We start from the raw sequence: 25,557 nt of genomic DNA, 5'->3' as shown, positions 1-25,557 counted from the left end.
TCCAGTGAGGACAGGCTGCCCTGATAGCAGGCACCAAAAAAATTAAGTTACACCACTGGTAAATTAGGTAATCCATTTATGCTTGCACAATAAGACATATTTCAGTGAGACAACAAATTGTACCTCTGTTCTGGTTCCAAAATTATGGGTACTAAACCAAGAATATTTTCTGACTGTATTCATGTGTTACGACACAGAATGCTTGTCGGTGATTGTAAAATAAAGGAGTATATCCACCTATTCATGGCATATGCCTGAAAGTTTTATCACTTGTTAGCTCGTTAGATTATCATGTTGGTCAACATCGTGTATTCTTCAGAGAAGAGAGAGAACTGTAAATATTTTATGAATATTATGAAGTATTTCATTTTGGCATACCAATGACCTGAAAAAATTATAATTTCCGCAAGCAATTTTAGATATATACTAGTATGATCATTTCGGCTAAAGCCACCATGTATATCATTACCATGACAATTGATAATATTCAGTATTTAGTTTGTAATACTGATTGGTGTTCAAGGCCATGTTCAAGAATTTTGTGTTTGCCCTTTAAGTACATGTATATAGTCATACATATATGACACGAGTCCTGTTTTTGGATGGAGGAATCACTTGTGCACCAGGTACATGATGACTATAAACTGAGACAATACCATATTATGTTTGTTATATTGACATGGGCTCTTTATTGTCCATACCTACAGAGCTCTATAAATATATATACAGTGACAGCTTAGCTATTTTCAAAAGAATATACAAGACTAAGTTACATTGTACAAGAAGCCTTTGATCTAGCTGGAGTGAAGTGCTCACTTGAGCAGGTTAAGGTTAAGGGCTGGTGTACAAGCATGTACATGTAAGTAATAAGGCAAACTTGAAGCACAGCACATGGGAGTTCCGCAACAGGAGCTTAACAATAACAAATCGAGTAAGTGTTATAATACACAATGCTGAGCATGTACCCTCATGAGCACACACTACCTACATGTAGATAAACACAGCCCGGGAATCTTATCGCCTACTTCATACATTATTTTATACTGATAGACACCTTCATGTGTTTACTGACCAACCCAGATATATTTGGTATTCTGACTAATTAATCATACAACTTTGCTATGAAAACAACAATCATATAATGACATACTTACAAATTTTACACAAACGTCGCTCAAATGTGATTAAAACCTGTGCTCTGAACAAGAAAAAATATTGAAAACAGCATTAAAAGTTAAAAAAAAAAAAAAAAAAATACACATACAAACCTAACAATAAGCTGATTACTATTCAGAAACGAAAAATATCGAGTACTCAAATTTACTTACAGAATTTGATTGTCTGCAACAATTACTGATCTTGTTTATCAATTATTTGTTGACTCCGTCTACCCTTCTAAAGATGATGTCATATTCAGGTTTCATAAAGCAGGACCTGCTGATAATTTACACATTAAACATTCACACCAAATTAGAATATTATCAATTTGTATTTTGGGTAGGAGGCCAGCAACTCTTAATCAGATCATGTGTCAGTTACACCTTCCTCTAATTAAAACCCTGTCATGCTAGTAGGCAAATTTGTCTGATCATAATAACGGAAGCTCGTTACACAAGGGTCACTGACCACTGGTAACTAAAATCTGATGGTTATCTTCACTAAGGAAATTTTTTTCGAAGTATGTATGCAGACATGTGCAAAAACGACTTTGAGACTACTGTGTACTGAATGGCTTGATGCAATGATGGTGAGGAGAATACTATGCTAGCAAACAATCTAACAGGTCCAGTCCAGTATGGCCACCTGTAGAGATGTAAGCCATGGGAAGGAGACTAATATCACGAGGTATACCACAGAACTGCAACAGACCTGTATATGGAAAACGTAAACGTCAGCACTGGTTCTGCTGAAAAAGCCACTCCCAATGAACCTACATGTTGAGTATTAATGCTGGCAGGTTTGATTTAAACATGCTCTGTTTTTCCTGTAAGTCCCTGACCATGCAAGCTACACTGGCATGCACTGGTTGTGACATTGACCAGATGTAAAACACAAGGGAAGAAGACAAATGGAAGATCTACAGTGCTTGCACAGTTCCTGGAAGACTGCAATTGACACTACTTTTAGCCTGGCACATTTTTCAATGTCTGAACTTCCTATGGACTGAACTCTTAAAGTACACGTCACATGTATAATGATGACTCAACTGATGCATCACTAAACCAAAATGGTGTCTACAAATGGTCTAAGTTTACTGGGCAGGGACAGGGGACTTCAACCAAAAAAATAAGCTAATCAAGTAATACATAACAAATCCCAAATGTCTAGCAGTGTGTCCTGTAATAATCTGAAACAGTGATTTTAGTGATTAGTCTTTCCAATAAGTAGGTGATTATTTTTATCTTCCACAAAAGTTTCATCACTGACCTGTGCATTTTGAAGATGAGATTTTTCTTGCTGACAGCACATATGTAATGTATGTGTACGTAATGAGTATTACATTCACACTTTTCATCTTTGGCAAAACCATCAATAGATCATAACATGGATTACAAAACCTTACTGGAAAGTACCATACTAACTGCATGCATACAGAGTATAACCATGGGTTCAGCTACAAGTAACGAGTGTGCACATGTGCTTTAGCTAACACATAATGTAAAGCCATAGCCTTGTTATACTCTCCAGGAAATTACCCTGGGGATAAAGCCACCCCACCTGTACTGTGTACAATGGAGACCAGGGGCCCGTTTCACAAAGCTGTCTACACACTACGCCATGTGCATTTGCCATCACGACATATCTCTTCACCACATGTTGTTATGGAAGATGACAGCCCAGCACAATATTGTGCAAACTATCCAATACTCTGGCTATAAAGCAATTTTTCAGATACCAAGGAATACATATACATAACATGATGAGGAAAACAAAAATGTTACAATCTATCTACATATTTGAGCAACTACCTGCTTGTATACTATTTATACAGTATCACAAAAGTACAAAATATACAGTATGGCAAAAGAGGTCTTCAAAACCATGACACAGTAAATACATATCTACAAACAGGAATAGAGGTTTAAAACAGCAGAAATACAAACTTGGCCAGTGCTAAGTGCAATACATGTATTTCTAGGCATTCCCCAGGGGCTGTACAAATGTGGTACATGGAAAGGGGACATACCAATCACAGCACAGGCTAAATGGGTCTCCATTCTGCACACATTCAGCTTAATCACATCCTACAAACATAAAATTTATTTGCCATGTTGTACGACATTCTACACCTATGGACTTCTTTCCATACATTTTCACCAATTCATAACCTTTAAACTTTTACTTCAGTCCATATCATCTACATCTTCCATATCTTTAGCATTCCTGTCCATATCCACATATACAGTTTATATTGCACGCTTATCCACCAGTTTTCACACACTAAAAGCATTCCATTTAGTACAACATATAAAATATGCCTCTATCCATACCCATCCACCTTATTCCACATCCAAACACATTAAATCTTATAGATATCTCGGCTTAATGCTTACCTTACCAGCTAAGCTGTATACGCACTCATTCACTCATATCTCTAGTACTGCTAACAAAACAGCATTCAGTAAATCTACAAATAAACTGTTTCACATATCTTACCCTACATATACTCTAGCACTAATAAGGATCACACACATTTTTCCTTCTAAGACATTCCAAACTTACAACAGTTTTCCCACATAACAATTAGGTCCTAATCTGCCAATGTACAATGTGTTTTGCTTTAAAATTTCCTTGAACTAAAGATGCTCTATCATGCCATGTACAGCGTGTTTCAAAAGGCAAAATATAAAAGTTGCCAAAAAAGGGTAAAAACAAAGGTGTGTACAAGGAGATTAATTTAATAACTTGACAACATTCATTCTTTTGTCCGATTTCTATGCAACTGAACTAATATCACTGATTGAAAATCATGGCAGTAAAATACCTCATCTACAGCAAAATAGTTCCTCTTGGAGGGATAATTACCCTGGTCCTATAGGCCTAAGTACCAGTACCCGTTTACAAGCCTTTACAAATGTTATCCTTCAGTGAGACAGGATCTGCAAGGTTTTCACCAACAGAGCACTACGCCTGAAAAGAAAAGCTACGGCAAGTCTCATGGATATATGTTGTACCCAATTTATGTTCTTTGGGAAATTTCTGCACGCGTAGCAAGCCCACGGGCAGATGTGTCTTAAAGAACTGACTGACTGATCAGCTGAATAAATGACTTCACTGATCCGTGGCCGTTTCATGGCACTGACTGCTTTGTCACACTCAACAATTCCTGAACACAAAACAACTTTTTTTTTTTTAACAATCACCCACTGCTAAAAACCAAGGGCTCATGTCCTGTATCACTTGATGGATAAAAGCATTTAACATAGACTTTACAGCAAAGATTTCGAGCCCACGAGCCTCTCCTATAAATTGTAATTATTTCGTATCAGCACAATTGATTAAACCTCCTCAACTGTACCTCAGACTAAAACAGCACCTTAGACTACATAGTAAATAATCCCCTTTGTACAGCTATCATAAAAGCACATTGGAAGCACAGCTCATTCACCACATAACTTGGCATGCCCAGACTAGAGACAATCATTGTAAAATCGGACTGTATTGCATCTTTGAAATACAAATGCATGTATTAACTGATTCAAGTAGGAAACTCATAAAATGAGGACACATTATCAAAATCCACAATACATATAATTTCTATATTTCACTGGTGTTGAAATTGTCAATATCGTTAACTATTGCTGAGTGATAGTGACAAGCTCTGTGACAAAAAAAACAAAACAAAAAACACCAGAGGTGTTTTAAATCCTACTGAAAATAAAGAAACGTAAAAAAATTATCCAAAACTTGCAGTTAAAATGAAAAAAGTAGCATACAATGACATGGATTAAATAATGTGTTGCAGTGTAATAGAACAAATATAAGTATTACACAAAGCACAAGAAATAATGCAAAAGTAATGATTAAAGTTCCAATTAAAATGAAAAAATCCTGATTAAAATAAGACAAAACATTACAATGCGTAGAACAATTATGTCCATGTAATACAGCGAGACCGGCAGAGGGAAAATGGATGGAAATAAGCTGATCTGTGAAAAGTCCAACTCTGTGGCTGGAGAAATCTGACTGGAAGCACATCAACCTTTGAGTGTCCCTCTCCAAAAAATCAAAGAAAGCTGAAAATAATTTTTTCAGATGAACATTCTTCAAAGTAAAGTCCCAATCATGAAAATTTCAAATATGTTTTCCAGTGACAATTCTGTAAATCAGGCCTTACTTGAAGCCCAAATGTAAGGAAATGATTATGAAAAAGGTGATAAAAAAAATCACCCAGATATTGGTATAGTTACACAAGAGATGATCAGGCTAGTGCATGGAGAGTATACCTTCAAAAAACCTGGATTCTCAAAACTTGATGACGGGTATCCCAAACTGAGTGGTGAGTATTATTGAGTTATATAAACATAACACTGGTTACCATATGTATATACTGTACAAACCTGGGAACAAAGACACATATCCAAACCAAGAACTCTCAGATTTATTCCCTTAATTTTAGTGTGTGCAAACTAAAAATGTTGTCAAATATATGACAGATAATAGAGGACATGTACATACATGGTGTCCCCTGACAACAGTGATATTTTGCAAAATAAAACATAATGAGATAAAAAAAAAAATCCTGGTGCTTTGTTATAAATGGTTTCTTTACAAGGTGTTGGAAACTTCACAGCGGCAGTTCACACAGTGACAAATTAAAAAAATCTGAACACAATCTCCTTGTGCTACAGTTTAAAGGCTGGAGGTCAGTTCCATCAAAATAAGATGTAACACATTGCCCCCTGACCTGCAGAAGTCATGAAATTACATACACACTGGCTAATTCATGACGACAACAACATCCTGCAGCATGATAATTACGATAAACTTAATCCACAAGTACTTAGTCTGTGTGAGTGGGAGACAGTCTCCTGATCAGAGAGTCCTTGGCCTCCATCTCTATAATACTGACACATCAACGTAAGTTGTTCACAGTCCACCTTTGCGTGGGGAGTCCTGCCCCATGCTGCATTCAGCAAGGAGTCTCTGAATGACCAAATATGGCCACAGGGAAGTGTTTAATGTGGGTCTGCCACTGCGGAGACAGCTGGAAGAATTTCACCCCTGTCCACTCATTGCCATCAACAGTCACTGAAATCAAATAAGGAAACAGTAACTGATTTAAGAAAAAAAGGTTTTAGTCAGTTCTAGTTTAAATAGACTTGGCCATGTGATTCAACTAAATTGGTTGTTTGCAATTTCTACATCATATCCATTAAATTTTACATCTTCACATAATTTCTTTTGCAACAGATGTGATTTTTATTCCTTTTCATTAAACACAACAAAAGCACATGCATTTATTTAGATGACTGGTGTATTTGAACAAAGCCAGGACAAATTCATATACAAGTCAGTGATCGAGTTCGGGTAGGAATCATATTTGTACTCCAGGTAATTTACACATCAAGACACGTTTTCTAACATCAAGCGACACGAGCCCAGTGAAGAGGGATTCAAATCTCAAAATTCATTGGCTGGGGTAGTTGGTTTGAAGATTCTGTCAGCGAGAGTATGGCATAAAACTCCAATCAAATAAATAAACAAATACATCAAATTCTGATCCAACCTTCAAGCTGCCAGCAATGCATTGACGCCATCAAATGGTCGAGCAATCCTCACCTTTTAAAGTGTTGTTCTGACTCTTGGATGTACATATCAGCCGACAGATTCCATCTATTGCCTCTCTCTTGGACTCCACATCTTTGGACTTCTTTCCCAACCTCATAACTGTCAACAGCAATGGGTAACAAACATGTCACAGGTTTTTTCTGAAATATTACCATCATTATACACTTCTGTCCAGATGTTCAAGTCTGAATTAGCTCCTTAATGTATGTCAAGAGTTTTCCAACTCTGGCAGCCAAATATTACACTATTACAAATCCAAAAGAAAACCAACAAATTCTTATTATACCATATACTATGTCAAGAAAATGTCTGCATCTAGATGGTTTTATAATAAAATCTAAATATACAGGGTGTCCCAGAAGTCGTGCACCATCATGATTTTCATTTTTTTTCTATGTTTCAGATTTAATACTGACTTTAAATTTTTTTCTATCTTTGACAGTACAGTACAAGAAAGAGTTGAATTGGTTTTTATGTGGGCAACACATCACTCTGTAGCATTCAACCTCAACCTGGATGGTGCACGACTTCTGGGACACCCTGTATATTTAACATGTCATCTTGAAGCCTGTTTCACAAAGTGCAGGAAGCATCATGTGCATGTATTTTCTGCGGCAACCACAACTAAATGTATTACACTGCCATGGTAGTTACAGTACGTGAAAGAAGCGCTAAGTGTGCTTTGTGCAAAGGAACCGTGAACCACTTGATCCACAAATACCCATTAACACTTTCAGACTCCATACGTACTCTTCTGTTTCTTCTCCTTGGTGACAATGACCATGGGCATGGCACCGTCGCTGGTGGGAGGGAAGCGGCTGACGTGGAGAGATCTGAAGGCAGACTTGAGGGAACACTTGTTGCTGTCCTTCTTGCCCACCTTGTCTTTGTCCCCTGTGTCAGGCTTGCCCTGGTTCATCCAGTAGTCCACCTGTAGCTCCATGTACTCCCCTACTGGTGAGGAGGCTGACGAGGAGGGCGTGGCAGGACTGACAAACATACACAGCCAGTTGTTTATTTAGTGCCATACTCTTACATTATGACAGTCACTTTAACGATGGAGAAAACAAGAGTGCCCATGATATACCACTGATCTTTGGCATGTTACCACTTTTTCCTTGACAAATAAGTTTTCACTTTCACTTTAAGTGAAGGTTGGAGAAAAGCTGCCTCTAAAGAATTTAGGCAACGTTTCATTTGCTGGTAAAATTACAAGCAAATTTTTAAAATACAGTATCCCATACATGCATCTAGTGTGAGGCTTACCTGAGGATAGGGATTGAGGTGTTGACACTGGGGGAGCTCGGAGGGGTGTGGCCTTCCTTAGCCTTCTCTATTAGCCCTGAACAGCTCCCTGGTGGAGAACCAGACAGGGCTGGTGGGCTGATCATGCCCTCTTCAAAGTCCACTACAACAGCATGATGCAGACATAAGGATTCCAGTCATCATTACATTAGCTAGGAAACAGACCGTTATCCAGCAATCTAATATCAAAGCATAGACAACATATACATTATCTAACTTCAACTGCCAAAAAAAAAAAAACATTACTAAAACACAGGTGCAAAAGTGAACCATACATGTAAATTACTTTACTTGAAAGTGCCTTTCTTTTCATTTCTTACACAATACCACTTTTACATGCACAGTGCATGATTAACAAAATGATAGGTAAGCACTGATATCTGCAGTAAATACTGTGACCAGTGAGCTTACCTGATGTGTTCAATAGCTCAGGTGTTCCAATCTTCACCTCCTTGAAGACAGATAAAGAAAGAAATTAATCACTATGCCACACAGTCTTAACAGCTGGATGAAACATGCATGTTAATACACACACATCACCAGAATAATCTATTGCATAGAACAATGACATACACACTGGCACAGGTATAAATGCTTTTTACTGTCTATATGGATAACAAAATTTCATTTTTCAGTTCGTGATTTGCCTTTATAACGCTGAGACACTATAAAACTCAAAGCAGAAAGAAGCTATACTACGAGTCCATCTCAAATCTGTGTGGCTGAAGCAGTACTGTAAAGTTAATCCTTACACTGATGAATGGGAGAAAGATCTGAGACGACTCTTCATCCGTGCTGAAATACACAAGTAATGCAGTTACAGGGCTGGCTATTGAAAACAGTTTGCAAATTGCACATCAAAGCTTTTTACACATCACTGATAATTAATTGAAAAAAGAACCACTGAAATCATTTATTAACTTTACTTTTAAAAAACAGTAAAGGTAATTCATTAAAACAATTTATGTCATCTTTTCTAGAAATGTACATTTCCTCCACTATGCCATGTAGCCACAGGTAAACAGTGTGGCAAACAAAATGTAACAGCATATGCAAATGTCGTCATAGTTAACAAGTCAACACACACACTTTAGCACAACTACCCCACATCCCAACCCCTCAAAAAATTCCAAGAAAAGAGAGTAATAATGAATAATTTGGTACGTTACCCTTTGCCTTTAATGGTGACCATGGCCTCTGCTATAGGGATCTGAGCCACAGAGTTAGCGCTACTCATATACTTTGATAATCTATTGAATAGCTCCTGCTGATCTGAAAAACATAAAACACGTTTTCATGTCACACATGTGTTAGCATGTAGCATGTCAGTACATAAATAAGGTAAGGCAATGAAATGAAACATGAATTTCGTTTCTACATGTAACAAGTGTACATCTTTTCAATAGGAAATAGAAAGGTCACGTTACACATGTCCGATCAGCAGTATAATCCATAATACAACTTAAAACAGGAATCCAGGACAACTTTCTTGCCTAGTTCTACAGATGTGCTTTGTTACTGTCTGTGTGGCTTTGATCAATGCTAAAAATCAATTCTCACACAGGGGTCAGAGAGGTTATATGAATGTGCAGCCTTGAATTCCTTATCTTGCCCTTGGACATATAAACTTAGATCTTAAAAAAATGTATAATTCATTTATTGATTTGAATGTAGTTTTGTTCAACCATGTACTCAAAAATAATTTACTTATATTGTCAGGTTTATGGCTAGAAGAAACCATCACCTTTCTCCAGGTATTTGACAAGTGTCTGACTTAATTAATACCACAGCCAAAACTGTAACTGGATGTTAAACTTAAACATTTTCTGTTGTTCAAATGCTGTGCATTTATCCTCTTTATGGTCAAACTATTAGAAGCATTCGTGTACATGAAACAACTTTATTATAGAAGTTGTTGATGAAAATTACCCAGCTTAGCTTGGTCTGTTTTCTCAAATGTTTCCTTCCACAAATTATCCAGAAACAGGGAGTTGTAGACATTATCAATGCTGCCCAGGTACTTGGCAATATTGCTGGCTCCTGAAATATTAAAAGCACGAAACTATGCTAACCAAAGCATTTGTGGTCGCTATAATCACAAAGCATGGATATGAGTCAAATACAAACGTTGACCTGAAAACTAATGATGTTTTTGTCTCAAGATAAGCCAAAAACCCAGATCATGTAAATCTTGCTGTTTTATCTCTTGCCAAATCAACGTGCCATCAAATAACCCTGTTGTTTTAGAATGATACTTAATAGTGAGGCTTATGGATAGCACTGGCTAAATATTACACGAGTGCTTCTTTCTAAAATCAATGAGATGCCATCTTGAACTGCATGAAAGGTCACATTGTTCAACTACTCATTAACAGTTACTGCATTTCACCTAAACTTTAGCATTCTTCATGCAACACATTTTGCTTGATTCTGCTGGAATCATCCACCTTATAGGGTCACTTAAGAGTTTTTTGTCAAGTTTGAGAAATTTCTTATCAGAAAGGCTTAATGCTGGCATCAAAATTATCACTGTGTGCTGCTGTGCTTCTTTTTTGACATACCGAACTTTAGGTGAAATATAGTAATCTATAAAGCTACATGTAGTTCCAAATGAGGTGCCACTGCACTAATCCACATAGGATATACTCCATTCTCTCACTTCATCATTCAAATGTGTTGCATGCAAAATCCAAAAAGTTTTATCATAACTTACGACAATCAAATGAAGGACTACTGATTGTCACCAGTGAAACCAAACGCAACATAAACAAAAAATCATTACTTCTGAGTTAAATATACAGCAACCGTAACTGTCACATGACTAATTACTAAATTATCAGTCGTATTAAGGGGTATCATTTTTTAAATCAGGATTCAACAGATTTACTTACCAAATGGAATGACTAGAAATCGAATATACGTCTGCCAATCAGGTGACTTGTTGGAGAACAGGTCCAAATATGGTCGCAAAACACTATTCACATAACCATCCGTTCCTGCTATGCCAACTTTGATTGGTTTTGGGGACTTTGAGTTACTATGGCAACTGAAAGTCCAGACAAAGGTAAAAAAATTGCTTCTCATGTCAATTATGGGATAACTGAAAACTCTTTAAGACCATACACAATCAATCTGGCCAAAACAAATGAGGAGAAAAAAATGTAATCAGGTCATTCTTAGCTAAGCCTTTCTAACATAAGTAAATTATGACAGTCTAACATAACTGGACTATTATATGACAGTAAATTGCTCTTTTCGGATAAATCATTTCTGAGATAAGGATGACATACACATCTTTCCCTTCTATTAAAATCATATCCCTTTTTCAATTTTCAAAGAAGATAAGCTGTTCACTTTAGAGATAGAAATCACACATTAATCACACCAGACTTACAATTTCTGTATTTTATTGACTAGACAGCACAGAGCAGCTTTCACATCAGCACTAGAACATGTGCACACAAAGTTGATAGGTTTCTCCTGCATCCTTTGCACCAAAATCTGAGAAAAAAAAAAACAACAACAACAAAACATTACCCACCTTTATCCAATACAAGCACTTAATTTCATATACGTGTTAATCAGTATGGTTTTGGACTATGACTACTGACCAAAGCCTAATGGTAATCAAATAAATTGTCTATTTCTGGCTATACCATAAGCAAAGGGTCAAAATAAGCTTGACACCAAACCGCTACCGTTTCACTGCACCCGTGACCTCTAAGCTCAACGTACAAAGGACTTTAGGACATAGCTTTAATGGCCACTGGTGGAGATACAGCTTTGGGTTGAACCGCCATACACAAAATGTCTGAAGGGCAACTCCTTTTAAGTTACATCAGTATTTTGCATACACGAGCGCTTACCATCCAAAGCAACTCTCCGGTTAATTTGATTTGGGTCTTAGCTTTCATGTTTGCCAAGCTTAAGGTGAGGAGAGAATGGACATATCACACACCAGAACACAAGCTTACCTGCCCATGATAGTCCTGATTGTTCACTAGAATGACACTCTCTGGTAACTTATCATCATTCTCTCCAACCACCGTCTTGAGCTGGTCAAGCAGAGCTTTCCTTGGCTGTTGAAAGACAGACAAGACACCAATAAGATCACAGAAAACAATCACATGACCTTCAGTCATGATCCCACCTGCTGCCTCATCTGTTTTCGGAGAAGGTATTACATTTCCATGCAGCATTCAACGTTACACACAAAATAACAATCCAGAACCAATTCACAGTAAACGATGCAACTCAGAACTACATAGAAACTCAACAACTATAAGAACTGTTTGTTAGTTTAATACTACTTTACTCTTCTTGCACAAGCCTTATTAGGACACAATGCACCAATGCACAAAATCTAGTCATCAGCATTAATACTCATAATGCATACTAGTGACAGGTTACATGTACATGACATATATTGTATATGCAAAGTTAAAGAGTTACCATAAAGCTTAGCATCTACAGTATATAGATAGGGTAACACAGGTAACACCCATACCATAAGCACAACACTCGCACATATAAATAAGGTGCCACACCAACACAAAGTTCATGACAGATTCACAACAGGCATTTATCTTCGAAATAAAGTTGAAATATTGTTAAGAAGATTAGTCAAATATTAGATTAAATCTAACTGTCACACTAGTGGAGAGTATATCTGGAGTTGACTTATTCCAAAATGTTAAAATTCATGTCAGTGCTTGTAAAGGGAACAACACTTGTAGTGGCTATAATATATTCATTATACAAAAGTAGACAGTTCATTCTTTTAAGTATTTTGTCCTTTCAAATTTCATTGTTTACAGAAAACAGTGAAAATATATCCCTGGTCCAAGAGATCAATCCATTATGATCTGTTTTCTTTTTAATCCTGGGATGATTTCATGAAAGACAGGAGCACTAAGAAGCTCAGCTTTTTCCATATAAAATCTGTTAAGAACTACTTACACATATTCTTCCCAGCTTCAGATCAATGTAACTTTAATTCTTGGAATCTTCTCGGATTTACCCTACATTACACAAGTTTCCCCACACTGAACAGCTCTATAAATGTGAATAGATTGGGCTACCACAACTGTTGTGCAGGGTGCAGTTGGTGAACAGGATGTTTAAAAAAAAAAAAAAGAGTGTAGGCAGTTGCTAAAATCAGGATTTGGTGAAAAATGGGTAGCTGTTCTTCAATGGGTAGAGGAACTGGATGTTGTCACAGCAAAAGTGCTGGCATGCTTCGTGTGTAGAAACTAGACGTTTAGGTTTGAAAACACAACCCTACAAAAAGTACTTCTTCACTTAACATGTTTAAAGAGGAAAACTTAAATTTATGAATAAAGCTAATGAAAATACTAAACACAGGGCATCATCTTTGATTACCATGTGACAACACTATTTTCAAACGTTATTAATACTCATTAAAAACAATAATTAATAGGAGTGCTTTTTCTGGTTCATGGCTGACCTGCATGTGTTGAATAGTAAAGCACCAGGTGGTGATAAACAAATGTCTAACAATATTAAAAAAAAAGACAAAGAAAATATAAATGGAAAATACAAAAAAAAAGCAAATAACTTCAAGTGTTTTGGGGAGCAACAAAACCAAGGCCAACACCAAATCAGCATACAAAGGGTAACATTTCCAAATTTGTTTATATGGAATTTAAAACCTAAAAACAATGTGAAGTGATAACTGTGGGAAGAATTTCAGCCCGAGATGGGACTTACCAACATGGTTATCTCCAGCATCTCACACTCAGTCTAAAAATTAGGCAGGAGTATCAATCAAAAAAGTTGTTAAAAATTCCCTACTTTTCTAATACAATGATGACAAAATTAACTGATATTTTAATGCAAACACACCACACTTTCATACCAACAGCATGCACCTCTACGTTCTAGGATGCAATGCAACAAAAATGTTAAACCACATAACATGCTACTTACACTGCTTAATACAGAAACATTTTAAGGCAATGCGCACAAGTGTTAATAAATGTACAGAAAACATTCACTAAAGCATGATCATTAACAGCGAATTAGAGTTTGGTTAAGGGTAAGTCAAAAGTAACAACAGTTATACAGGCTTAAGCTGATCCATGCAGTGTTACATGAAGTCTTCTCACACCGAGGTTAGTCTGCCATGTTCAAGCTTGTGTTAAGTGTGAATGTGTATGACACACAGCTGTGACTAGGTGGCCACTACTATAAAGGCTCATGGCCTGGGGTAGAGGACTAACCAAATGATCAGTGGCTCCTGTACTGTACCGTCTGCCAGCCTGCACACTTTTTATTTCTTTCCTTGACTTTTTCTCCCTATATGACAAACTCCGCTCCCGAGAGAAAAACTTGCTCCGCACAGGTGGTGACTTTGTTTTATTGGCTTTTTTATCTTCGGCGGTATGTCCTGCCTGCTCACCTTTAACTGTGGGCATTAGGGGCTCATTAAGCTCCAGTCCTGTATTTACATACTCCTGCTTGGGACAAATTTAAGAACAGTAAGGACAGGACACAACATGAAAATCGTCCAAGGCACCATCTTACCCTTGGCAAAGACATACACCAGGGAAGACACCTCCTTGCAGTTAATGAAAACACCAACACCAGCAAAGCCTTGAGTAGCAAAACCCCCATTACAATAATAATGTACTGATGACAATCCTCTGTAAGCCTATTTATTCTTAACATTTTCACTCCCTTTTTAGATGAGATGCACAAAAGAGCAAGGTTAATGATAACCTTTTCACACCGTTAAACCACACCACCTATAGCTAACTCTGAATAGTAAATAATACTCCTGCATTTTACAGCAACCTTTTGAAGCTCTTGTAATTCAAATTACTAGGTAAGATTTAAGAACATCCAGTGGCTTGAATTCATTGTAATGTTGACAATCTCTAAATGTGCGGTGTAACTTAACGTGGAATTCTGGCTGTAATATTAAAAATATTGAAAGTTTAATTCCATTTGATTTTTAGGTTACCAGGATGTTTACAATCTTGATGTTAAAATGGCACATAAAACTTAAAAATAAGCACCTTCACGTTCAAAATGCGGCAGCAACATACATTGGGACAGGTTTGAGGTAAGATTCATATGTGATGCCATCATTTTCTTTTAATGTGGAACTCAAATCCATAACAAATCATATCAGAAGTTCAAAAAATGCAACAATACATACATTCTATATGCTACAAAACCACACAGTTAAATGTCATTTTCTGGTACATATTCTGGAATTGGGTACATGTAGTACATTAGTGGGTTCATAAGTTTGCTGTTTATCTAATTACAAGCAAAGCTGTCATACATGTTGTAGACGTTGCTGTGCTGACACATGCCACACTGTACACGCAGTTCAAAACACATATGTATGCCTCTATTGTAAGCCTGTGTTTAAATGTCAGCTTCCTACTTTTATCTAATCAGAAACCCCATAAAAAGCAGTCTAATTTGAATTCAATGAGATACATGTGTGTAAGGCCTTGTCCTCTGATGAGGGTATCATATGTAAAAGCATGGGACAGTCATACTGACACTGGAAGGCACAATCGGCAATGCCATATCACTTTCAAAGCTATTAGTCACTATTTCTGAGATCATATTAGCAAGCCTTACACCTGTTCTCTCCATATATGCATGCCTACAAGTAGAAAGCCAGCCACCATGCCAAATCAATTTTTATCTCTGTTCATAAATAAACGAGACAATACATGTTCATCACATAACGTACACATTAGCTGATATAAATAATTTTTTAAAGTATTTATGCAACAAACAAAGAAACAAGCGTATCCCGTTACCATAAGAGCAAAAGAAATAATAATAACAAAATGATATGAAACTATACACATGCATGGTATTACAATACAAATTTACCATTAATCATGAGTACACATTTCTATATGAACTGTATGTACAAAGTTATGGTGACATCTTCAACAACAACAATGAATACTCACCAACGGAACAGTTAAATAAATAAACCATCATGCATGCAAATTAACAGCACAATTTTCATCACATGAAGACTAGAAATACATGTAGACTGTATATAATAACCGAATACAAAAAATATTCAAAGAATTCAAAAAATATTAGAATGTTTTAAAATATACCAGGGATTTTTGGACAAAATTTTGCCATTACATAATGGACAGAAAATTAAGAAAGGTTAACTCATCCAGCCCTAATTTTAATTTGGTTGCATGGTCTCTTTCATTCATGCTTAATAACTGTACTTCATGAGTGAATATATATATATATATATATATATATATATATATTTATATATATTTATATATAGGGAATCATAAAATAGAATTAATATAGGATGTAAAAAAAATTTGCTGAGGACTTCACTTTTTCTGACAAAAGTTTGCCACACAATGTCTAGTACTGCTCTTTTAGGAATGTAATGTGTTAATAAAATCATAAAGTCAGAATATTTTGGTAGATAGGGTTAAAAGTTGTAAAAAGCCGAGTTAGTATGCAGAGTTAGTGATGGAGAGTTGGTTGAGAGGGACTTTCTGAGATCTGACTTTTGGGATTAAGGTTATGTGACGATGAGCTGGCTGTCAATGTTGTGAACTTTACATGAAATGTTTCAACATACTAAACAACAAATACTACCAAATTCTGCCCAAAATAAAACTTGCAAAACACTTAGTGGCAATTCACTGACAACATGTGTCTTATGAACAGTCTGAACATCAATGTCTTCTAGGGGATATCAAATGTTAGGCTACTGATATTATGCTTCTTTCGAACAAATAATAGTTTCATCCTCCAGTATGGGTGAATTCTGGCTCATCATTGAAATCTGAACGTATAATGGCTAATCCTGTGACATTCTAGAACTGACAATTTTGACCACCCAGTGGCATGTCTTTAAATGGGCGCAACTATTGTTAGCTTAGCCTACCCCAGTAAAACCAGCGCAGTTGTTACAGAGCACAAAGGTAAATGGATTTTTGATGGACATTGTTAATTTGTTATAGCCTAACTGGAGTGCTAATATTTGGGTCATATACATTTTACCAGATGGTGGATAAGCACTGTGAAAACAGGAATTATTGCAAAACTACACTTCAGCAAAGACACATAGGATGTATATGTAATACATGTAGTTCGAAGAATGGGCATGGAAAAAGCATTAATATTGGGTTACTCCACAGTATTTACCACAAAGTCATGTTGGAATGTAGCATAATAACTGATATTTCACGGAGCAAGGTGCTGCACAGTTTTAAACTTTAAGGTTTCAGCATGAAATACCAGTACAGGATGTGGGTCATTATGGACAAATGAACAGTAAAACACCACAGTAACAGCCATGCCGGTGCAATACTTTCACCCACAGAATGGAGTAGAATAGTGAAGATCATATTGACCTACGACACAACCCTTGAATGGCATAAGGAGGCAGGAATTAGGGAGTTACAGGGTGTTAGAGAGACAAAGAGAAATTGGTGCTAACAGGTTATGTGTTAGTCAAGGGAGTACACCTCAAAACACATATCTACCTCGGGGCCTGGGGTGGTAGTAATGCTTATTTCTGGTATCTCCTGTAACAGTGAATTAGTGTAGACAATATAACCCACAGTCACACTTAGTACAGCTCAGAATTCAGAACATGAATCCAGGCCAGCCAAAACAACAAGTCATTTTGTTAAACATTTATGAGACATGATTTTCCCTCTCTTTTTCAGGTTATGGCCTAACATGTCGGAGCACAATGGAGTCTCTACCTTCTTTTTAAGGTGAAAAGTGGTTTTAAAGATAGGCTTTGTGAGCTCTCAGCAGTCAGTTTGACAATGTGCTAGGCCAGTGACTTAGTTGTGAACATTGTCAAATCATTAGGAGAACAGCGGAAGGGCCATTTAGTCTGTGCTAAAATTCCATGAACACTGATAGAAGAAATGTGCATGAACACGCATTATGATGACATGTCAATTTATTACGTTTTTACAAGCAGTTGACGAAAAAAATCATCAATTATTTAAACTCAAGTTAGTCAGTGAAGTGTCCATTGACCTTCTACCACCAACAGATTTTTTACATTGCTTTGACATGACCTTTCTTCTGAATTTGTGTGTGTGTGTGGGGGGGGGGGGGCCCAAAAGAATAGAAACTTCAGATTCAATTTTACATTACAAACTGAATTTATGGGGAGGCTGTCTAGGTGGCACACTTTTTCGATACATGGATTTACAATATGTGTGTTATCATCTGAAGTTTTAAATTGGTACAATATCATAACATTGCACAAAGGTCAAGAAATTAGCACAGCCATAAGTCGTGAGGAAGTAACATGTACAGTTAAGGAGCATTTATTGCCATTTATCAATCACCTAACACAGTACCCACAAAAACATGTTATACACTATTACACAGCAAACGAAATCAGGAATGGTGACTGTATTAGACGGCCATGTCATTCACAACCCTCCAAAATGGCAGTGAGTTTAAATTATACGACTAAAGCTTTTTGGGTAACAAATTGCCTAGTCACAGAAACATATCAATTGATATTACTACACTTGGTTTTACCGGGTCAACATGCATCTGACCTTAAGCAATACAACAATAAAAGCACCTATATACATATTCTCTGCTATTAACATTACTAAAAAATATGAACAACATTAATATGAATTTTGGTAAGTTCAAATTTCGCAGAATGCAGTTTTGACAAAACCAAATATTTAATTTTGGAAAGCCACAATGAGACTTTCTGGATACCTATTGTTAATTTTGGATAACTAGCATTACACAAAAAAGTACTAACCATGTGAGGCTCAGAGTCCATCCTCTTTATACTGGCACCAGGAATGTCCTCCTGAAGTTTAGAGCCACTGTCCAGAGACTGAAAGATACATGATGAAACACAGACATCGATCATTTACATTATTCATACTGTAACAAAACATCTGATGTTTATTGTCATCTGATGATCATCCCGACATCAAATTTCTTCAATGCAAATCATCAAATTTATATGTATATGTAACAGGAAACAGAACTGTCACTGACTGGCTGCTGTGAGAAGCCTATCCTAAGCTGAAGAGCAAATCATTATGGTTAAACACCAATCAGCAATATTTCAGCCATACCATGACAAGCTGCAAAGCTGATGTATGGGGACTGTATATTATCAGATTATAGCTTGTGTTCACTGAAGTGCCCACATGACAAAACCCTTCAACCAACATGTAGCTTCTCAAGCCAATAATCATCGATTCTGCTTCCTCAGGAAAACACTTAAAGAATGTATGTGAATTTTCATTAAATCAGTGCTATGCTTAAATCACCTGGGTGACAGCTGCTGTCAGGTGCCTTCAGCCAACAGGGAGTGATCTGATTACCCATTCAGCAACTTAGGCAAAATATAAAAATCTAAGGCAGACTTTATTATTCAAGCAAAATAGTTGTATACATATAATTATTTTCAGGTGAACACTTCACCTTTGTCATTTCTGGGGATTCAGCTGATCTGGCTTTACCGGTGAAGAAAGGTCTGGAAAAAAAGGAAGAGTTCAGGGTAAGTTATAACTTCTATTATCAAACAGCTACAAGTAATACCAACAACAATATATGTGAAAATGAGATGCTGTTATGATGGATGAGCACTGGAGCAGATAACAAAAATACACAGGTCAAACAATTATCAAATTACATGTTCTAACTTAAGACCAGGCCCTCATGTGTCATTTTGGGATGTTCAAGTCAAATGAACAGGCAAAGCACGATACTATAGATGACGAATGGGTTGAAATAGTAAGAGAACAAGGCTTAGATGCCTGATATTGTGCAGATCAAGTTGGAATATTATAGTCCTTTCAAACAAAAATGAGGCAGATAACAACAAACAGGTATTAAATAACAACATTTTTTACACGACTGTTTAACTTTTTCTAGTGTAGACGATTTGAAACGCTTTAGAATACATATAAATATTACTATCCAGAATGTGGAGAGGTAGTATACCATAAATTTACAACTGTGTAAAACAGCAGCCGTATGATTTGACAACCTCTGTCATTGTCAATATAAGGCATGGTGATTGCCTTAGATGTCTTGTGACAGTGGCCTTGTATTCCTTTTCAAACATCACTACATTCAAGTTAGTGTTTCATAAATACATGTAGGTACATACACTGTACATCGTTGGCTAAATGATACAGCTTATGAATTTGGTAAACAGGTTTGCCACCCCTCAAAACATGGCATATGAATGTATAACTTTGAACTGCTTTCCCCGTAGAGTAGATATCATCACCGAAAATTGAGGTTAGGAGTAGTTATTACCTAACACTGCACTTGGGAGTAGGTATCAGTGCATATGGATGTGTTTGGTAGCAGATAACACTGCCGAGGCTTTGTAGATATCATTCCCTGAGACTGCACTTGGGAGTAGATGTCATTGCACATGGATGTGTTTGGTAGCAGATATCATTACCCGAGGCTTCGTAGATATCATTCCCTGAGACTGCATTTGGGAGTAGATATCACTGCACATGGATGTGTTTGGTAGCAGATATCACTACCAGAGGCTTTGTAGGTATCATTCCCTGAGACTGCATTTGGGAGTAGATATCATTGCACACGGATGTGTTCGGTAGCAGACATCATTACCCGAGGCTTTGTAGATATCATTCCCTGAGACTGCATTTGGAAGTAGATGTCATTACCAGAGACTGGGTTAGGGAGTTGATATCATTACCTGAATCAGGGTTTGGTAGCAGATAATCTTATCTGTTACTGGGGATGAGAGTAGATATCATTACTAGACACTGGATTTAGGAGTTATCATTACCTGAGATTTAGTTTGGGAGTAATATCATTACCTGAGGCTGGGTTTGGGAGTAGAGATAACACTGAGTGTGTCCAGGTCAGGTTCACTATCACTGAGATTCTCCAGCTCCTCAAACAGGTCATCAATGTCCTGGGGGTTTTGGTCAGTGTCTACCAGCTCCTGGTCAGGTTCTGAATCCAGCACCTGTAAATAGAGACTCATCCAGAGTAGTCCAACATACATACACATTTTTTCTTCATTGCAGTATATGTTTATGCACACATTACTTCACAAATCACATCACTAGCACTTAAATCCCTCAAAGATGTACATGTAGTTCAGTTTTTCCACAACAGAAAGGTTGTCTTTTTGTGTACAACACCAATTATGACCTTGTGTATAACACAAAATGACAAGGATACATGTGCACACAACACTAAAAAGAATTTTTTAAGACCACATTTTTTTTATGTGGCAAGCAATAATGATGGCGATTTTTCACGTATATCTGAAAATAAAGTTTTCACCACCCACACAATCACTGATCATTATTATCCAAAAGAATCAGAAAAATTTCTCGACAATAATCACTTGCTGAATATCTAGTATGTTTTCAGTGGTAACTGGTGTTTTAATTAATGCTGTTCTATTTTTTCATGCTAATGTACATGTAAGATTAATCTTTAATACACACTGGAATCGCCCGTATGCATATACCGTGAACCTCTCATCAAACTGACCTCACATGTCAGTGATGAGCATGAACATGTACACTTACTGGTTGTTGGGCCTTCAGCACTTATACTAACTTATACATATATATATATATATATACATATATACATATGGGACTGAATATTTTGTGTCATACAGGTAGAGCAGACTGAACAAAACACTATATCCGGTCAACCGCATGTACAGTATATTAGACAATGTCTGACGCAACACTCACCGAAGTGTCTTCAACAGAAAACGGAGTAAAAGTTAGACACAGTACACATATGTATGTATGTATGTATGTATGCATCAATGAGTAAATGCAACAAAAGCTGTAACCTGTAAAACATGGTTTACTGTACTTGTCTGGCAAAAAGTTCAGGTAAAAAAACACGCTACATATATACTGTTTCTTCACGCTATAATCTTATGTAACACTAACAGCCTCAGAGTAAAATATTACTAACAAAAAAATATTGTTCCTCGGCAATAATTCAATTCCATTATCCAAATTTTGTGTGTGCTAAATTATTCTTTTCAGTCAATCATTGATCATAATGAAAGTGATGCAAATGTCAGTAAATTTATTTATGTTTTTTATTTTATTGGCATTTTACTCTCTACTCAAGAATATTTCATTTATATGACTGCGGCCTGTATTAGAGTGGGAGGAAACTGGACAGAGCCTGGGGAAAATCTGTAAATTTACACAATCTGGCAAAAGTAAACAAGCAAGACAATCGTACATGTTGTGTCCACACCTCATATCTCAAATATCCAGTTTTGTCATACAAATCACTTTTGACTGAACTAATGTGCTATCACAATTAGAAAATACCTCGAATTTAAAATGCAGAGGTAATATATACACCACATGTACAGTACTCTCAGCTTTTTATGATCATTATCTCAAGTAGCTTGTTATACAAAAAGAGTACAATAGCATGTGAAGAGGTTTGTAACAAAATACTGAATTAAGCTTAAAAAGAGGATTAGCACAACTGTGAAACATCTGAAACTGAACATGTCATAAATGCTGCCATACAGAAAGCAAGCAAATATTTCATGCACAAATAGTCACCAGTATCAAGCCTCAATAAAACGTCCAAGACATGCAATCCAAGGCATGTGAAGAAAGAACTTCACAAAGGTTCTAGCTAAATTTACATAGAAAAGTTGAAATACATACAAATGTGAAAGTTCATCACGAAATAATGTGACACCACAGCGAAAGCAAAGTTATGAACAACCAATTGCTACAGTTAGGACATGCAAAGATTTGGTTAACAAAACAAACTTTCACCAGTGAGATAATTTTTGGTTTCAAGAGAAATAACTCACAGTTTTAGGTTTATGAAAGTTAATCCAGATGACTTATTACAGTCTACTCTTATTAGTCAACTTCAGGAATAAAAGAATCTGATTTAATTCCTTTATTTTCTCACAAACTGTAAAAAAATATACATGTCATTCATTTACAGAGAGGAAATGCTCCATGTCCAGAACAAATGTTTTGCTAGGATTTCACTAGACGGTGAGATTTTGTAAAGCAGTTAAGCTAGGTTTAAGCTCCATTTGTCTTGAATATGTTAACACATGGACAATGCAGACAAGAAATAAAGGTACAAAACAAACTATCCAATTTGATAAACTGAGATTCACCTGGTCAAGAGCCACATGTACTCGATGCCTTATTTAATGAAATGTATGTCTTCTCACATACTGCTGTATGAACAGAAGCTAAGGTTCGATATGTCTCTGGGGTTAAGTTAAAATGTGAACTCCGCATGCATAACTTCCCATGCAACCTTACAGAATTCAAACCAAATCTATACAGATATTCATGTTCAGAAAATCATGGATTGCAAAACTTCTTTTAAAAGTTTACTGAACTACGAGCATAAAAATCAAAACCACTTAAATTACATCTTCCAGAGAAAAAGCAAAAAAAAATGAAAATAAAAAATGTACTAATTTCCTCAGCTGATTGGATACTTCAGATAAATGAGTAAGTGCCATGGTATTCCCCAGACCCTGTGTCTGATTTCCTCCACTTTCAGCCATCATACCTATCACAGCGAAATATTCTTGACCGCGGTGTAAAATATCAATGAAATAAATGCATAAATAAATGGTATGTTTATTGTTGCTAACTGAAAACAGGTTGCAAGAACAAATGCCCAAAAGCCAATAAAGACTATCACCACCAACAAAACAGGAAACAGTGACTAGCCACAACACCAAATGAATTAAACTATTACCTCATCTGTCACTTTAAATCTCTTCAAAAGGGCAACAAACTTCTGCTTGAAATTTCGTTGCTGGAATTAAAGGGAGATAATCAAGTTGCTAGTATACAGGGGAGGTAGTACATCATGTAACTGATTTATCATCTTGTAAAATGAAACATGCACATGCAACATTTTCTAGGACAAGAGATTTTCTTTGCAGCATGGATAAACCTTATTTAAAAGGAATGCAAAGCACATGTATTCTCTCCAAAAAATGATTAGCTAACTAATGACAATGTCTCATTCACCTGATCATTCTTCCCTTTTAATGTCTTTCATACAAAGAAAGTGGTAAGATGTATTGAAGAGACAATCAACATTATCCAAGTGACTGTACCTCAGAGAAAAATGAACTTCAATGTGTTGGTTACATTTATATAAGATGCTGAAGTATAACATGAACTGGTGCCCTTATTAATATATACTCAGCTTACAATTTCTTAAACAAAACTACTTAATATTTCAGAAAACACAATAATATTTCAGAAAAAAACAGCAAATTCTGTGATGCATTTCTCCTACACATCAGTATGCTTATGAGTTACATATTTTGTCACGTTTAGAGTGGGTAGTGACATAACATTCAAAGCACTTTACAATGTATTTTTTTTGTTAGTCCAAAACCACCGATTTGCTTTTCAAACTGTAATCATCGTCGTCATATGACTGACAAATTGTTGAGCATGACGTTAAACCCCAAGCATTCACTCACTCACTCAAACTTCAATCACAGGTGCTGTCATACATTTGTGAACATAAATACATAACAAAATATTATTAAGTAATTCATAACCTGAACTAGCAGTACATGCTTCACGGTGTTATGGCAGAACATTAGTTGACATCATGTATAAACAGTTCATCTGAAGTAATAAATTTCCTCACATAACTTCAGCCTACATGTAACACAAGTGTATGCTTTATTTATTTATTTGATTGGTGTTTAACACCGCACTCAAGAACATTTGTATGTTTTGTGAGTTAGAAGGCAGTCTCCACTGGTGTATCTGTACACACCATGTGCAGAACAGGTCACAAGTGTAATAATCTACACAACATAGCCATTTACATGTGCGCCTATGCTACAACATGGCAGACTTTAGCAACAGCCCAGGATTATGTTCGGTTCAAGTTTTATATGTGTATTTTTCGACTGGAAATTTTGTCCAAATGCAGAGACAAAAACAAAAATTTACAGAGCTGTGTGTGACTATTAAGTGACATAGGGCTTTAACATAGTTCCTGGTCATGCACTTAAAAAGGGTGTTCAGATGACAATTATTTTAATGAAATCTGCAGTTGACATGATATCAGATACAAAGCTACATGTAGAGGTGGACAAGTAACACATGGCTTACGCTGGACATCAGAGGTCTGAACTGTAAGCGTCCAGTTTTCCGAGGCCTTGAGCGTCCATCTTCCTCTAACATCATTGGCTCGCTGTCACTGAGCTCGTCATTGGATGAGTATTCAGGGTCATTATAAGGAGCATCTTCATCGTCTGTGTAATTCTCTACAAACACCAGGAAAAATAATGAAATGAAGCAAAATATTATTAGGGATACGTTAAGATGATAATTAGAGTTTGCTATAAATACTGAATCAGCTGGTGATCATACATAAGAATGTCTTTTTTAAAAAAAAGGAAAAAAA

The 25,557-nt window shown here is 36.4% G+C and overlaps 1 protein-coding gene across 5 annotated transcripts in view; it reads right to left on the bottom strand.

Moving 5' to 3' along the window:
- Positions 1 to 666: 666 nt before the first annotated feature.
- LOC135469259 (phosphofurin acidic cluster sorting protein 2-like) overlaps positions 667 to 25,557 on the bottom strand; it is a 42,604-nt gene continuing 17,713 nt past the window's right edge. The window contains exons 6-24 of one of the 5 annotated variants that reach the window (XM_064747856.1): positions 25,263 to 25,417; positions 23,875 to 23,934; positions 20,949 to 21,100; positions 19,567 to 19,618; positions 18,890 to 18,967; positions 17,625 to 17,666; positions 14,340 to 14,573; positions 13,828 to 13,860; positions 12,072 to 12,176; positions 11,492 to 11,598; positions 10,989 to 11,143; positions 10,027 to 10,137; positions 9,267 to 9,369; positions 8,850 to 8,892; positions 8,509 to 8,548; positions 8,059 to 8,200; positions 7,543 to 7,781; positions 6,784 to 6,891; positions 667 to 6,252 (exon numbers count right to left, since the gene is read on the bottom strand). In XM_064747856.1, the coding sequence (XP_064603926.1) occupies positions 6,134 to 6,252; positions 6,784 to 6,891; positions 7,543 to 7,781; positions 8,059 to 8,200; positions 8,509 to 8,548; positions 8,850 to 8,892; positions 9,267 to 9,369; positions 10,027 to 10,137; positions 10,989 to 11,143; positions 11,492 to 11,598; positions 12,072 to 12,176; positions 13,828 to 13,860; positions 14,340 to 14,573; positions 17,625 to 17,666; positions 18,890 to 18,967; positions 19,567 to 19,618; positions 20,949 to 21,100; positions 23,875 to 23,934; positions 25,263 to 25,417 (2,078 nt within the window). In that variant the 3' untranslated portion in view covers positions 667 to 6,133. The remainder of the gene's footprint in view (positions 6,253 to 6,783; positions 6,892 to 7,542; positions 7,782 to 8,058; positions 8,201 to 8,508; positions 8,549 to 8,849; positions 8,893 to 9,266; positions 9,370 to 10,026; positions 10,138 to 10,988; positions 11,144 to 11,491; positions 11,599 to 12,071; positions 12,177 to 13,827; positions 13,861 to 14,339; positions 14,574 to 17,624; positions 17,667 to 18,889; positions 18,968 to 19,566; positions 19,619 to 20,948; positions 21,101 to 23,874; positions 23,935 to 25,262; positions 25,418 to 25,557) is intronic. The other 4 variants (XM_064747857.1, XM_064747858.1, XM_064747859.1 and 1 more) reach the window with 4 other exon arrangements.

The sequence above is a fragment of the Liolophura sinensis genome, chromosome 6 (assembly GCF_032854445.1).
Source record: "Liolophura sinensis isolate JHLJ2023 chromosome 6, CUHK_Ljap_v2, whole genome shotgun sequence".
In the NCBI taxonomy this organism is placed as follows: domain Eukaryota; kingdom Metazoa; phylum Mollusca; class Polyplacophora; order Chitonida; family Chitonidae; genus Liolophura; species Liolophura sinensis.
Note: the sequence above shows the minus strand (reverse complement) of the source record. Positions and strands in the feature narration are given on the sequence as shown.